This window comes from Ziziphus jujuba, chromosome 5 (genome assembly GCF_031755915.1).
Source record: "Ziziphus jujuba cultivar Dongzao chromosome 5, ASM3175591v1".
NCBI classification, from domain to species: Eukaryota; Viridiplantae; Streptophyta; class Magnoliopsida; order Rosales; family Rhamnaceae; genus Ziziphus; species Ziziphus jujuba.
The window spans coordinates 29,149,172-29,163,683 of record NC_083383.1 but is presented as its reverse complement, the minus strand read 5'-3'; the positions used below and the strand labels follow the sequence as shown (position 1 = coordinate 29,163,683).

Sequence of the window (14,512 nt, the reverse complement as noted above, 5' to 3'; positions counted from 1 at the left end):
TCTTGACATTTATAGCTTAAACTCGAACTCTTGGAAAATAATAGCAACAACTTATTCAGGCTAGGCTTTAAAGATAAATGATTGGTGGAGGGGTGTTTTTAGCAATATTATGCTTACCTGGAAAGCAATGTATAACGAGGATGATGGAAACAATTGGATAGCCTAGTCTAATGCAAAATAGTAGCTTGAATTTCTCATTCAACAATGTCAATGGTTTCATAAATTCCCTTTGGGTTTTTCCATCCGTGATCGACGCTAAGACCCCTACTATCACAAGTAAGAAAATAATCAGGCTGATTTTGAATTTTCCTTTCCTCCACGCTCCGCCGCTTAGTAGTTTCATCCTTCAATGCATTCATGAATAATAGACTACCCTTTTCTTCCGATCTTAACCAAGGCCTGCCTGTAAATGTTAGCCACAATAGCATTTGAGTTGGTTAATGTTGTCGAGCGATGGAAACTACACTTTCCGTTGACATAATCAATTTTCCCACAACAATAATAGAAATCGACTAGACATTCATATTTAAACTGTATCCAAATATCATCTCCATTAATCCTCATCTGAAAGAAGCCCGCCGATAGTGACTTATCCATTGGAATATCCACTCTAAAATTGAGAAATCTCTGGCCAAAAACACATCTTCTAAGGGAGAAGTGAACTTTCCCAATCTACATGCAAGTATAAAAAGGTAGGCCATGAACTTGCACCACGAAAGTATAGACATCTCCAAGCCATTCCTTCAAAATAATGTAAGCTCCATCCAGCGATCAAGGCCTACCATTAAAAATGTCGTTTTTTGTCATCCACATTAGCAAATAAGAACTTGGAGATGTCTACGAGTTTCTCATTTTGGACTCAATTCCTAAGCCACCAAGCCTTTTGGATAACTGTTGTTTCGTGTACATACTGAAAACTCTAGTCAAAAGAATTTTTTCTACAAATATAGGTCGAAATATCCTAAATTGCCTGATTTTGGGTGTAAACTTAGGATGTCCACGGAGTGTTGAAGGCCATTAAATCTCAGTGAAGAAGGATCCATAGCTTCATGCAGAAGACAAAAGACTGTAGAGAGAGATTGATCTTTTGAATGACAAACGGAGAGTTCAAGAACTTAGGTCGCCATGGAAGAGAAAACTGTTTCCAGGGTTTAAAATAAAAGAGAAAACTTAGCCATGTTTTTTATTTTTTTTGTTTTTAAAACATTGTTTTCAAAATATAAAACAAAAACAGTTTTTTATTATTTTATAAAAATAATGAGTGTTTGGCCAATTGTGTTTGAAAACAATTTTCAAAAATCAAAAACATATTTTTAGGAATGGTGCATACGGTTTCCAATTGTGCAGGGTAAATTGTCATTCTTACTCTCCTTTATCAATGCTCAAGTGTTAAATGCAGTGAACCAACATATTTTTAATTTTTTTAAAAACTATGAAAAATATTTTTTTATTATTTTTTGATTTTTGTTTTCATTTCTATTTATTTTTTGAAAATAGTTTTTGGAAACTGATGGTCAAACAACATATTTTTGTTTTGAAAATAATTTTTTATTTTCAAAAGCAAAAAACAGTTTTTAAAACAGATGACCAAATATACCCTTAGATTTCAATTTTTTTATGGCATTTTATAGAAGATTTTACCCGTGAAGAGAATCTACTTCCACTTGATTAAAAGCTTTTATGCATAGCTTACTACTTTTCTAGTAGCTATATGGGAGTATTGCCATTAGCAATGGAAATTAAGTCGAATAATAATAGTTTGTTTTGAAGTAAAATTAAGCTATATAATATATATATATATATATATATAGTTCATGTTTACTATATATTGTGTTTACTATATATTGTGGAATTTTTTATATTCATTCTTAAGTTTAATTCCAAATACATTGTTCTTAACTGGTTATGTTCTTCCGAATATATTGTTCATTGGTTATGTTTATGCATTAAAGACCATTTAAAAAAGGTCTTTTGTTATGATAGCTTTCAAAGAGAAAAAAAGGTAGACCGTACAAAAAAAAAAAAAAAACAATATAATTCTTTTAATTAATGGTCAAACTAATGATACTTACACAAGTGAGATTGGTCAAGTGATATGCCTCTCACATTCAACACCTTTAAGATCATCATCAAATATTGAAACAATAAGTTCAAGTGATAGTAATAATTGAATGAAATTAATTTATTATTTGGTTTTATAAGTAAAAAAAAAAAAAATCCAATACAACTTGTTTTGGTTTTGTTTTGTTTTTTGAGCTTCCTTTCCTTGTAATGAACTATATGAGTCAAAAATTTATTTATTCTTGCTATATGTTTTATAGACAGAAAAACATTGTATGCTGGATTTTCATTTTGTTGTCATATTATTAATGTACGAGTTGAAACCATGTAGTAAGGAATTTGTTTATTTCATGTATAATTAATCTTTGTATATGTTCTCTAAATTCTTATTAACTAATAATCCTACAACGGACCATGCCTGACGGAGACAGAAATGGTGCTAATTAAAGCGCATTGAAAAGGTTTTTAGTGTTGTTACCTCGTCGTCCTTTGATGACTTTCAAACACATGGACTACTGATCTTGTTTTATGTTTTTTAATTTGTTCGTGGCTAAAGAAGGAATGTTTAGACTCTCCAAGTTTTACTTTATTGCATTTTAGCCCAATAAGATTGCCTTGATAACCATAGAAGGAGCATTAAAATGCAAATGTTTAAAACTAGAAATCCTACATTACAAAAACTTTTTTTAAGTACCTAAATTGCAACAAATTGAATTTCAATATTGGTGATGTGGTAGAAAACCATTAACCAAAAAATAATCGAATTGAATAAAATAAATCGAAATTTGAAGACCAAAATTGCAACTCTTAAAACTTAAAGTTCAAACCATCAACTAGAGAATATTATCATAACTGCATACTTGGTGTGATGATAAAAACATTTAAAATTTGACTTAGTCTTGAATCGTAACTTTTAGCCCCCTCCAGCTTCGGCCACACTTTCAGGTTGGCCTTGAAACTTGACTTGGTAGTAATCATAAATTAAAGGCAAAACTACATTATGGCCTGGGGAGCCCATGGGCTCTAAAGGTTTTTTTTTTTTTTTTTCCTATATATATATATATATATATATATATATATATATAGATAGAGAGGTTTTTTTATGATATGGATGTTTATATTTTTTTATTGTATGAATTTTTTAAAAATGATTATTTTTTAAAAAATTTTTTATTAATAATATATATAAAAATGATAATTTTTTTTAAAAACCATCATTTTTACGAACATGTATATTATAGAATTTCTATATATATATATATATATATATATTAATTTTTCAAATTTATTAGAAAATATTTATATATTTATCTTAAATAATATATTTGCCCCCCTTCCCCCTCAAGAAAAAATAAAAATTGATAGATATTATACTATTTTTAATTCCAAATTATACAATATACCTTTTTGTTGCTATTAAGGTTCTATTTAAAAAGTGTCCAAATTTAAAAAAATAAAATAAAAAAACACTAATTCTCAATATTAGCTTTTAGAAATTAATTTCCTAAAATCAATTTTCTATAAATTATTTTTTAGAATGTTTAGAATATTTATAAATTACAAATAAATAATTAAACTATCAGTTAAAATTTAAGAATAGAATTGTCTTTAAATAAAATATATAAAATTAATTTTTTAGAAAATTTTAAAATTACATATTTTTTGGAAGATTTATTTTCTATTTTATTTTTTCACATTTTGAAATTTACTTTCCCATAGGATCCATGATTTCCTCTTTATAAAAATCATCCAAACACATAAAATTTTTATTTTTTTAAAGGATTTCAAATTTCTATTAGTTTTAATACTTTATAAACAAAACCTAATTAGAGAATCTAGTTAAATAATAAAAGCTTTAAGATTATTTTATTATTTGTTTATTCATGGTATATTTAATGGAAAGTATCAATGTTATTTCCTTTTGAGATTAGTAGTTGTTTTAGGTATCATTTTGCAATTTGTTCATTTTTCATTAGTTTGCTTTGTAGTTTGCTCCCAACATTTTTTACCTATCAGATCATATTTTTTTCAAAAAATATTTTAGTTTTTGCATGTTATAAATTTTGTTCACTAAACATGCTCTCTAATATTATTACTTGTATTTTAATAGTTATTTTAAAAGACTAACCTGGATGTTTAAAAAAATTTATATGCAATTTCGTAAATATTAATTAACAATTTTATTTAGAAATTTTCACTTTAAATCTTCTTAACAAGCTCCTTTGTATAAGGAGTAGAGAGATCGGAAAAAACTTGTTATAACATAAGAATAATAATACTAAGAATAATGCTACAGACACTAACTAGTCTACAAAGATATTTATCAAGTATACACAAGTATAATTAATTGGTTAACATATTAATATAACATAAATATGGATATCAACTTTTAAAAAAATAAGTATAATTAAATATAAATCAATCAAATAATAACATATATATATATATATATATACTATGTAAATAACTTACTAAACTAAATGGTATCTTTGGTATTATACTAACCTTAGATACACATAAAAATAAACTAGAAATACAAGAATCAATAAAATATAGAAGATATATATGAAATCTACGTTCTTTTACTTGATATGTACAATAATAAGACCAACTGGTCCATCTCTAGCAGGTGGTTGATCCTTGATATGCCTCACCATGGGAAGTAACAAAACATAGATTTCATATATATCTTCTGTATATTTTATTGATTATCTTTGTTATGCTTGTTTACTGTCTCTGCTTGTATTTTTATTTTACCTTAACATGTATCTAGGATTGTTATTCTTATTTATTGTAAGTTTTTTTCCAATCTCTCTATTCCTTATGAGCTTGTCGAGAAGATTCAAAGTGAAAGCAAGAAGTTTTCCAAGGGTTTTAGGTGCTTGTACATGGTGGCTCGTGTGAAATTAGTAAATTGAAGCAATGGGGAGCTGAAGTTCTTGTCTGTATACCAAGCAAGATGGTTTCTATGCTTTGCCGCGGCAGGAAAGTTACCAATCTCGGACGAGTAACTTACTTGGTCATGGATGAACCTGATGAGATGTTTAAAATGGGTTTTGAATTATAACCATCCCCACAGTTACTATCAAAATTCATTTTATTTCTTTTATTTGGAATAATTAATTTAAAGATTTCAACGTTTTTGTTAATCTATACTTTAATTAATTTTTGTAAACTAAATGTAATAAATTTTAAGTTTGAATAAAGAAAACTATGTGATCATTTTAATTAGATAAATTTTTTGAATTAAGTGATAATTTATCAAATATACATTTTACTAATTGTTTGTCAAATATATGCAACTAGAGATATCATAATTTTAATTTGAAATGGTATGGTTTCAAATCTGGTATTTCATTTTTTAAAACCAAAAATATAGAGGTTACCAAGCAAAAACTAACTTTTATATTTCCTTTTATAATTTTTTTTTGGGTAAAATAGTTAACGTATCCTTATTTTTAAATTTGATTAATATTAAGGGTACCAATAAATCTATAAAATATTTATTAAATTATGGATATTATTAATTTATATTTAATTATACTTATTTCTTAAATAATTTACGTATTCATATTTTTTAAAAATCTTAAAATACATGAGCAAATGATAATTTTTTGAGATCAGTTTTTTTGACCTCACAGTATTTTTTGCTTCAATGATTTTGATTTTTTTTAACAAAACTAAATTTAGAATAAAGTGCATACTGTACTAATAATATATATATATATATATATATTATTATTCCTCCTGTTTTACAAATTTTACATACTTTCCGTTTTATTTATTTTTCATCGGCGCGTGGATTACAGTTCTCTAGGAACAAAGTAGCAAACTGTGGTGGTCCCCACAGTCAGAACATCTATCCGCGTCATCACCACATATTTTTTCATTCAAATCAGAACGTTAATCCAAACCCAACCAATCAAATCCTTAAGCCTCTCGCCGATGGATCTAACTACTTTTGGAATCACTCCGTTCAATCGGACGGTTCACAACCAGGAAGCTTCCTATCGTCTCCGGTGTGCTGCTACACACCATATTTTTTGGTGGACCCCACGAATGACGGCCTGCATCTCTCGCGCTCTAATTTTTTTTTTTTTTTTAATTTTTTTTTTTTTATATTTCTTATTCCTTTCTTCGTTTCTCATTTTTTCTCTTCGCTGCCAAACAAACAGATATTTTTCCTTCTCATTTTCCTTTCCGATTTTCTTGGAAAATTTTGGATTTTTTTTCCCCCCCCTGCAGAGTACGCAAATGGCGGTCACTGTTTCGGCATTCACAATTCCTTCTCTGAGCTCAGACCGTACCACTTTTCTGGCTGCTTCTTCTTCCCATTCGTCAGCACTGTCTTCCGCGTCTTCGCTGCAATTTCCAGTTCAGCTTCGCCGTTTTCGAATCGGAACCAAGGGGATTTCCGCTCCTTCGCGACCTCGAATTCTTCCTCTGGTAACCAATTTTCTTTTTCGATGCTTTTTCTAGTCTGTATGTTTGCTGAGAAAATTTTGGAATTTAATAGAAATGTTTATTATTTTTTTTTTTGCGGTTCGTTAGGTGTAGGTTTCAAATTATCTAATCCAAATAACAACGGGCTATTTGTTTTAGATTAGCCTATGACACATTGGGCAGAATATTAATACGTGAATAGCCTAGTTAGCCGGAGACTTTTATTCAGAAAGGATATAGAAATGAGCTTAGACTGAACAATCATGTCTTGTTTAAAGGCTGATAGTTATAATTGCTAGCTACTAGCTACAAGCTAGTTTACATTTTTATGTTTGCTAGATAGCTTTTTCTGTATCTGTTTGTTGGTATTTAACAATTAAATCTTCATTTGCAATCTGGGTAGAGTCTCTTTAAACAATTAAACTTAATATCACAACAACAAAATGAACAATAATGTTTATATTATACCTTTTTATTAATTAGAAGAATATACTATTTATTATGATACTTCAGAATTTTTTTCTACAAGTATTTGTCATATTCTGAAGTAAAATTTTCTTGACAGTGAGGCACTCATTTTCTAATCAATACATCTCCAAGGATGTAACCTCAGTGTATTTTTGTTCTTCTACTACTGGTAATTGCACTTCGTAAATTGTTACCGCTATTTTTAGAGTGGAGACAAAATAACCCCAAATCTATTGCCTTTCTACATCTTGATTCGTTCTTGAACTTTATTTTACCATACTGATGCAATCTACATCTTGTATTAGATAATTTGTTCTCATAAATGGTGTTCTTTATTCCTTTTGCAATTGTGTTTGTCTTTCCAAGTGTGTTTCTTTGCCTCTTGTTTGTTTATGGATTTAAATGTGGTTATCAAGAAGCTTATATTCACTACAATAAACTGATATCATCTTAGTCTTGCTGAATCTGTACATTTGGTCAATTGAATTTGTAGGTAGAAGCAACAAAGCAAACATTTTCCAACTTAGATGATTTGCTGGCTAAAGCTGAAAAACCTGTGTTGGTCGACTTCTATGCAACTTGGTAAGGTATTCCCATCTTGTTTGTTTCCCCTTTGGTTTTCTGTCTTTTTTCTATTGAAATAAGGAGGATGATTGATTGTTCCCAACCATGTTGGAGACTGTATAAGCACCCAAATTCATATATGGAGAATCAGGGATTGGAAAACTATTTCGAGTCTTTTCTTACTTTGTGATTTCTGGTTACCTTGCAGTTGAACTTTGAGTTCCAAAACAACGTGATACATGATACATTCTTCCACCTAGTAAAGCGTGCTTTCTCTCTTTTGAAATCTATTTTTAGCCTTGTTGTACCTATTTTTGGTTATTTTGCAAGTAATCTTTGAATTCTGAAATTAGGTGATGCTATTTCTACCCTCTCCCGCTGCCTCTTTTCTCCCTCTACTCTACCCACACATTCCCCTCTATGGGATGGGTATGTGCAGGGAAATTTTGAGGCCTCAAACTAGCTGTACTTGAGAACATTATATTATGCTAAATGGCATGTAGTGTTTCGAGGGCATTGAAAACTAGAAGTAGAACTCCAGGCACGGTTTGTTAGAGATGAGATCGCTTGCCCCACCTTTCCTTTTGCTACATTTTTAGCTATTACTTCAATAATATGACTTCCCTGTGCTCATTTGACTCTTTTTCTCTCTCAGTATTTATTTATTTTTTCTAGGAGTCAGCTCATAGGTTACTCAGTAGACCAATCTCTTAGGTTCAGGCTTGATGAGGAAATAGCTGATATTGAGATGAGAACTATAAGTTACATTGAAGATGGGCTAACCCGATCTCTATTTGACAGGTGTGGCCCATGTCAATTTATGGTTCCTATCCTCAATGAAGTCAATGCTAAACTGAAAGATAAAATCCAGGTGGTGAAAATCGACACTGAGAAGTATCCAAGCATTGCTGACAAATACAGAATAGAAGCATTGCCTACTTTCATCTTATTTAAGGATGGAGTACCTTACGATCGCTTTGTAAGTTAAATTTGTGTTTTTTAGCTCCTGCTTCACATCCTTAGATGAAATCAATCTTTGCTTCTGGTAGATAATCACATGCTTTGGAAATTCATTATCTCAAAGTCAAATATATTTGGATTGTTTGTTTTTAATTGTTTTCTTCTTTATAAAATTTCAAATTATGGAGGCATAATGTTCTCGTATGTATCATCGCTGTTTATATTATATTTGTTGGATTTTCAAAAATGGTATGTTGGAATTGCTTTTGCTGATTTCGTTAGCTAATCTAGAGAAATTATGTTTTATGGCATGTTTTCTTTTCTTTTCTTTTCTTTTTCTTTCTCCATTTTGTTATGTTTAGTTAAGGTACATAGTGTACTTTTCAGCAATATGATGTAATCGAGGTAGTGCTATGCTTTTTTTTTTTTTTTTGGTTCTTTTTATTATTATTATTAGCATTTAGTGCATTTAATTCATAATGTTTGCTAAGTTTGACAATCTATCATAATTTTGGTTCGATTATGTTTAGGAGGGTGCTTTTACTGCTGATAAGCTAATTCAACGAATTGAAGATGCTTTGAAAGCTACGAAGTAGACGGTAAGCCTTTTAGTTCTCCATAATCACTAATTCATGCAATGATGCAAATTTTCCTCAGTAAGCCAATGTGCTCAGAACATATTTGCTGCAGTGGGCATCTATATTACGGGTACAGACGCACATTTTAGCAAAATTTGAAATCATAAAATTAACATTTGATGTTATGTTATTTTTCTCTCCTCTTTCCCCGTTGCTTTTCTATCTCTCTCTCTCTCTTTTTCTTTTTTCTTCTTTTTTTTTTTCTTTTTTTAATTTCCTTCTCACTTTTTTGTCTTTTATTTTATTCTCTTATGTAACCATCATCTCAGGTACAAAAGAGAACAGATCTCTAGTCAGGCATTTTGGTGGGAACAATGTATTTGATGATTGAAGAATGCATAAGATGATCTCTCCATATTTTTGGAATGTCCATTTGCTCCTTTTTTTCTTTCCTTTTTTGTACCTAACTGGTATCTTAATTAAAAGATATAATAGCTTTTGTTTCCATTTAGCGGATTAAGTCAAGAAATTGATGAAAATTAAACTAGATTTGTGCAGAAAGCTTGCATTAATTTTGAACTTTCATTGAGAGTTGTGTTCAGGGTTTGATGATGTGCAGATTTCATATATCATTTTATGGTGGTGCTTTGCGTTTTAAATGTTCTGTCTACCGAACCCAACCCAACCTTGTTGGGAAGAAAGATATACATATTTCCGATGTGCTTAGTCTGATGGAATTGAGAGACCGATTGATATTCGTACCTTTTCCATCTTAATTAGATTCCAAATGCCATACTGCCTTCGGCATTCACATGGTGATCAGAAGGTGGTTTGCAAACGAGAAAGCATTATTCAATTTATCTGCCAATTAAAAAGAATTACGAGAGGCAAGCCCCACATGCATAACAAAGATTCAAACCTATTATACGGTATAGGGTAAGAGAGGAGATTTTGTGCTCTCTTCTGTAACATGTTTTATTATCCTTTTGCTTTCTACAATAATAATAATAATAATGTTTTGCCTTTTTTTTTTTGGGGGGGGTAATTAATGATTATATGGACCATGAAGAACCACTGAAACTTGAAAGTATGTAAAGTTGCGAGAATAAATAACGCAAAATATGAAAATAACTTCCCGGGCTTCTCAGTGGTTCAGTTGAGGAGTCAAAAAGGCAGACCGAGAGAGATGGAAATGAGAATGAGAGCGAGCGAAGACATAGAAATCGGCGAAGACATAACGCCGGCAATACCAGCTCTGTGTTTCTGTCTCAACGATTCCTTTGTCTCCTCTCATTGCTCCTCCTGTTTCTCTCCCCTTCCTTCCCATCACTCTTCTTCTTCCAATCCCTTCCACCTCCTCTACTGCTCTCCTCCGTCTTCATGCTCTCTCTCTTCCTCCACCTCCTCCGCCGCCGCCGACTCCCACCTCCTTCTCCTCCTTCACTCCCGCCCCTCCCTCTACCCCCATGGCGATTCCTCCGACCTCCGCCTTGCCCTCCGCCTCCTCCACCACTCTGCTCCTCCTCCCCTCTCCCTCTCCCGCGACCGCATCGCCGGATTGTTGACCAACCGTCACAAATTGATGACTCGTGAGGCGTCCGATGACGATGAGTTTGTTGCCAGAATTCGCAGTGGAGCCAGGGCTATGGCCGCCGCCAGAAGAATGCGAGACGGCTTGGATGATGTCTCCTGTTGCGATCATGCTGCGTCCGAATACGACGCCGTTTTGGAGGAGGAGGCCACGGCGCTCTGCCTGGTGATAACGAACGCCGTGGAGGTGCAGGATAAGAGTGGGCGCACCCTCGGACTCGCTCTGTTCTGTCCCAGCTTCTGCTGGATCAACCACAGCTGTTCTCCCAATGCCTGTTACCGGACTTTGCTCTGTACGGATCCTCAAACGGCACCGTCTTCTTCCGTCCAAGGGAAGAAGCCGCTGCGAATTTCTCCCTATAGCTGCGGCTGCGGCGACGAAGATAATCAAGTAGTGAGGCTGAGGCACTCATCATTTCCTGATTGCTGACTGTATTGGAAATCCTTTTTTCCTAAGAAATTGAAATTCACCTTTTTCTTTTTGCAGATAGCGGGTGTCGTTTGTAGCAATGGTATATTAACAAAAGGTGTCTCTTTTTAGTTGCTATTGAAAGCAAGTTTTTGTATTTGTTTTAATTTGTTTACTGGAATTAACTGAATTTATAACTTCTAAAAACTTTTTATTTATTTATTTATTTATTTTTCATGTATGAAAACAAGAATCCCATTGTTATTGTGGTCCAAGGATCATAGTTAGAAGCATCAAGAGGATAACGAAAGGGGAAGAGGTTACTGTGGCTTACACTGACTTGTTACAGCCTAAGGTATTATATATTATTTCATCTCATAAATTATTTATTGTGAATTTTCAAACATAAATCAGAGACTCTTGGCTTCTGCTATGAAATGAATATCTGCTGATATATATTATTAGTTGGGTTTGCTGTGATATTGCTAGTTGACTAACCTCCTCTATTACTGAATTGCAATGTTGATGGCAGAAAGAAAAAAAGAAGTGTCAATTTGATGTATTTTCTTCTGTTTGTTAAGTTCTAGATAGTTGGTATTTGATATTCATTTTCTAAAATCTTTTTGAAACTTATGTTTGTTTAGAAATTAATTTGTTTCTTTTGTTCTCATTTTTTATACTCATTTCCATTGCTTCTAGGCAGTAAGGCAGTCAGAGCTATGGTCGAGGTATCGTTTTATCTGCTGTTGTAGACGATGTAGTGCATCACCTTTGACTTATGTGGATCGAGCTTTGGAGGTAAAGAGATCATGAGAAAATGTTTGTTTATATAACTTCGGATTTTCACTCCTGGAGGTTATAATTGTGATACAGAACAAGGGAAGGGGAATTGGCGGGGAAAAAAACACATATCCAGTTTAGTCTCTAAGAATTAGGTCTCATATCCAGTTTAGTCTCTAAGAATTAGTTCTCAATAAGTCTAATAAGCTAGTAGGTGTTTTAATCCAATCAGAAAACTATACCAAATATGAAGTTCTAATTATAATAGGAAAAGAACCATCGTAACAAAATCCTCAAATAAACAAACTTTTAATTCCTGAAGTAAAAATCGTCCTAAGATAAGGCTCATAATTATTTTTAACTTTTTTTTTTTTTCCATAAAAATACTCATATTTATTTAAAATCCAAATGAAAAAACATAACTAAAGCTGCTTTAAATTTCTAATCAGCAAACTTTCCTACAAAATTCCTGCTTTATAGTCTCATTCTCATACACTGGGGTTCCTGTCCTGTGGTTTGATCTTCTTTAACTTTTCTATGTGATCGCTAGGGCAAACCTTTTTCTCTGTTCATAGTATGATTCGTCAATTGTTTAGTGTTCTGGTTCTGGTAACTTTTGAAGAAGCTTTTTTGTTGTACCTACTTCTTTGACTTCTCACTTAGTGACTTTAGAAACCATGTTATATATTTCTTGATGATAAGGAGATGTACGAAAATCTGAATGTTATCTGTGCTAGCAGTGACACTTAAGCTATTTCATTTGTCTAGGAACTTTCTGTTGCCAGTCTTGATTCTTTGAGTTCCAATATCAGCTTTGATACAGATAAGGCAACTGAAAAACTAACCGAGTACATCGAGGATGCCATAGCTGACTACCTGTCAAGTGATGATCCTGTATCTTGTTGCAAGAGGCTTGAGCATGTGCTTGCTCAAGGTCTTAGTGATGAGCAGTTAGAATGCAAGGAAGGAAATTCACAGGCAACTTATCGGTTGCATCCCCTGCACCATCTATCTCTTAATGCCTACACAACACTTCAATCAGCATATAAAACCCGCACAAGTGACTTATTGCCATTGTGTCCTGAACGGGATGAACATCTGGTTGAAGCTTTCAACATGAGCAGGAGCAGTGTAGCATATGCATTGATGCTTGCTGGCGCAACTCACCATCTGTTCCACTTTGAAACTTCTCTGATTGCATCAGTTGCCAATTTCTGGATAAGTGCAGGGGAATCCTTGCTAACTTTTGCTAGAAGCTCAGTATGGAATGAGTTTGTTGGATGGGGTTTGCCTGTGTTGAATCTTTCCTCTATCACAGCACATAAATGCCCAAAATGCTTGTTGGTAGACAAATTTAGAACCATCCAACTTGATAGTCAAGTACAATATGCAGATTTTGAGGACACAAGAAGGAAGTTTCTTGTTTGTGTCACTGGTTTTACACATGAGGTTTGGAGTTTTCTAGTCAACAGCTGCTGCTATTTAAGGTCATTTAAGGACCCCATTGACTTCAGCTGGTCTGCAAACTCGAAATTTTCAAGTTTTTTGGAAATTGATGCTCGTTCTAGCAGCACAGACATGCATGGATGTGAAGTAGAGGAAGACTCCGACAGTGGAAAAATTAGAATATATATGTTCCAACTTGGTATGCATTGCTTACTCTATGGAGGATATCTCGCAAGCATATGTTTTGGTGGGCATTCCAGTTTGACATGTCATGTTCAAAATATTGTGGACGGTGAGTAGAATTTGATTTAAAATCCCTTTGCTGATTGAAACTGAGATGTACAGTTAACATGTTATTTTGTGAATCTTGAGAACAAACTGAGCAAAAAGACTCACCGATGCTTTGATACGTCAAGGCTGAGAATTGCATCATTTTGCTTTTGTTGTACAAGCTTAATTGTATTGTGAGCTTGTGTTGGGCAGCCTGATGCAAAGATGAGATGAAATGTAAAGAAAATGAGTGTATATATTTGGTTATTTTATGGTGTATTTAGATAATTCTTGAAGGTAGTGCTAGAGTTGGGCTCAGAGTTCTGTTTATCAAGCAAAGCCAAGATCCAAGTTTGAGTGCCTAGGCTTATCTTGCACTGTTTGATTTTATTTTATAATATAACAAACCAATTTTGAAGAGGTTGATTATCTTGTTGCCACATTTCTTCTTTCTACTTTTCTTTTTTTTGTTTTTCCCAAGAAAAGAAAAAATGTTCGTTTATCTCCTCATGTTGTTCTTGCACTCACATTCAAGAGCCCAATTAACATCCATTCATGTGCTGAGAAAGATAGATTTGACTCGTAGAGGAAGAGATGTGAGATTTTCTCGTAGGCTTTTGTTTTTTTGTGATGTCAAAGTCGACATCGTGATTCATACCGATCTTCAATTGCTCCCTTGGACAAACGAGGCCACACGATGTTTGTCATGTGGGCCCGTACACCTAATCCAACTGTCCTACCCAAATAAATACAACCCCGTTGATACCGTTACCCTATATATTGTACACGTAGATCTGGATATTAATACCTTCTTTTTTCTTTTTTTCTTGTTTGGTTTATTAAAAAATAAAAATAATAATAATTTCCTCTTACAATTTACCTCAACCCAAAAACATGATCTTCTCAATGCCCCCAAAACATCTTTAGATGCTTTTAGATATTT

At 32.8% G+C, this 14,512-nt stretch overlaps 2 protein-coding genes across 5 annotated transcripts; both read left to right on the top strand.

Annotated features, from left to right (window-relative positions):
* The first annotated feature begins 6,197 nt into the window (after positions 1 to 6,197).
* On the top strand, positions 6,198 to 9,675 carry LOC107421704 (thioredoxin Y1, chloroplastic). The gene is made up of 5 exons (XM_016030996.4): positions 6,198 to 6,507; positions 7,466 to 7,554; positions 8,338 to 8,515; positions 9,027 to 9,095; positions 9,404 to 9,675. Exons 1-4 carry the CDS (start codon positions 6,316 to 6,318, stop codon positions 9,090 to 9,092), a joined length of 525 nt encoding a protein of 174 aa, XP_015886482.3. The 5' UTR covers positions 6,198 to 6,315; the 3' UTR covers positions 9,093 to 9,095; positions 9,404 to 9,675.
* Positions 9,676 to 9,830: 155 nt separating this feature from the next.
* On the top strand, positions 9,831 to 13,933 carry LOC107421703 (protein SET DOMAIN GROUP 41). 4 transcript variants are annotated; one of them, XM_025074826.3, is made up of 6 exons: positions 9,831 to 10,010; positions 10,144 to 11,058; positions 11,152 to 11,191; positions 11,325 to 11,428; positions 11,773 to 11,871; positions 12,622 to 13,933. In XM_025074826.3, exons 2-6 carry the CDS (start codon positions 10,261 to 10,263, stop codon positions 13,597 to 13,599), a joined length of 2,019 nt encoding a protein of 672 aa, XP_024930594.3. In that variant the 5' UTR covers positions 9,831 to 10,010; positions 10,144 to 10,260; the 3' UTR covers positions 13,600 to 13,933. The 4 variants fall into 4 exon arrangements, with proteins under 4 accessions (XP_024930594.3, XP_015886481.3, XP_015886480.3 ...); XM_016030995.4 differs by having other exon boundaries at positions 9,831 to 11,055; positions 11,152 to 11,176; XM_016030994.4 differs by having other exon boundaries at positions 9,831 to 11,055.
* The last annotated feature ends 579 nt before the right edge of the window (positions 13,934 to 14,512 follow it).

Coding starts and splice junctions, on each gene's coding strand:
- LOC107421704 (XM_016030996.4), top strand. CDS start 6,316: ATGGCGGTCACTGTTTCGGCATTCACAATTCCTTCTCTGAGCTCAGAC. Junction 6,508..7,465: donor GACCTCGAATTCTTCCTCTG/GTAACCAATTTT, acceptor TTGAATTTGTAG/GTAGAAGCAACAAAGCAAAC. Junction 7,555..8,337: donor GTCGACTTCTATGCAACTTG/GTAAGGTATTCC, acceptor TCTATTTGACAG/GTGTGGCCCATGTCAATTTA.
- LOC107421703 (XM_025074826.3), top strand. CDS start 10,261: ATGGAAATGAGAATGAGAGCGAGCGAAGACATAGAAATCGGCGAAGAC. Junction 11,429..11,772: donor CTGACTTGTTACAGCCTAAG/GTATTATATATT, acceptor CATTGCTTCTAG/GCAGTAAGGCAGTCAGAGCT. Junction 11,872..12,621: donor ATGTGGATCGAGCTTTGGAG/GTAAAGAGATCA, acceptor TCATTTGTCTAG/GAACTTTCTGTTGCCAGTCT.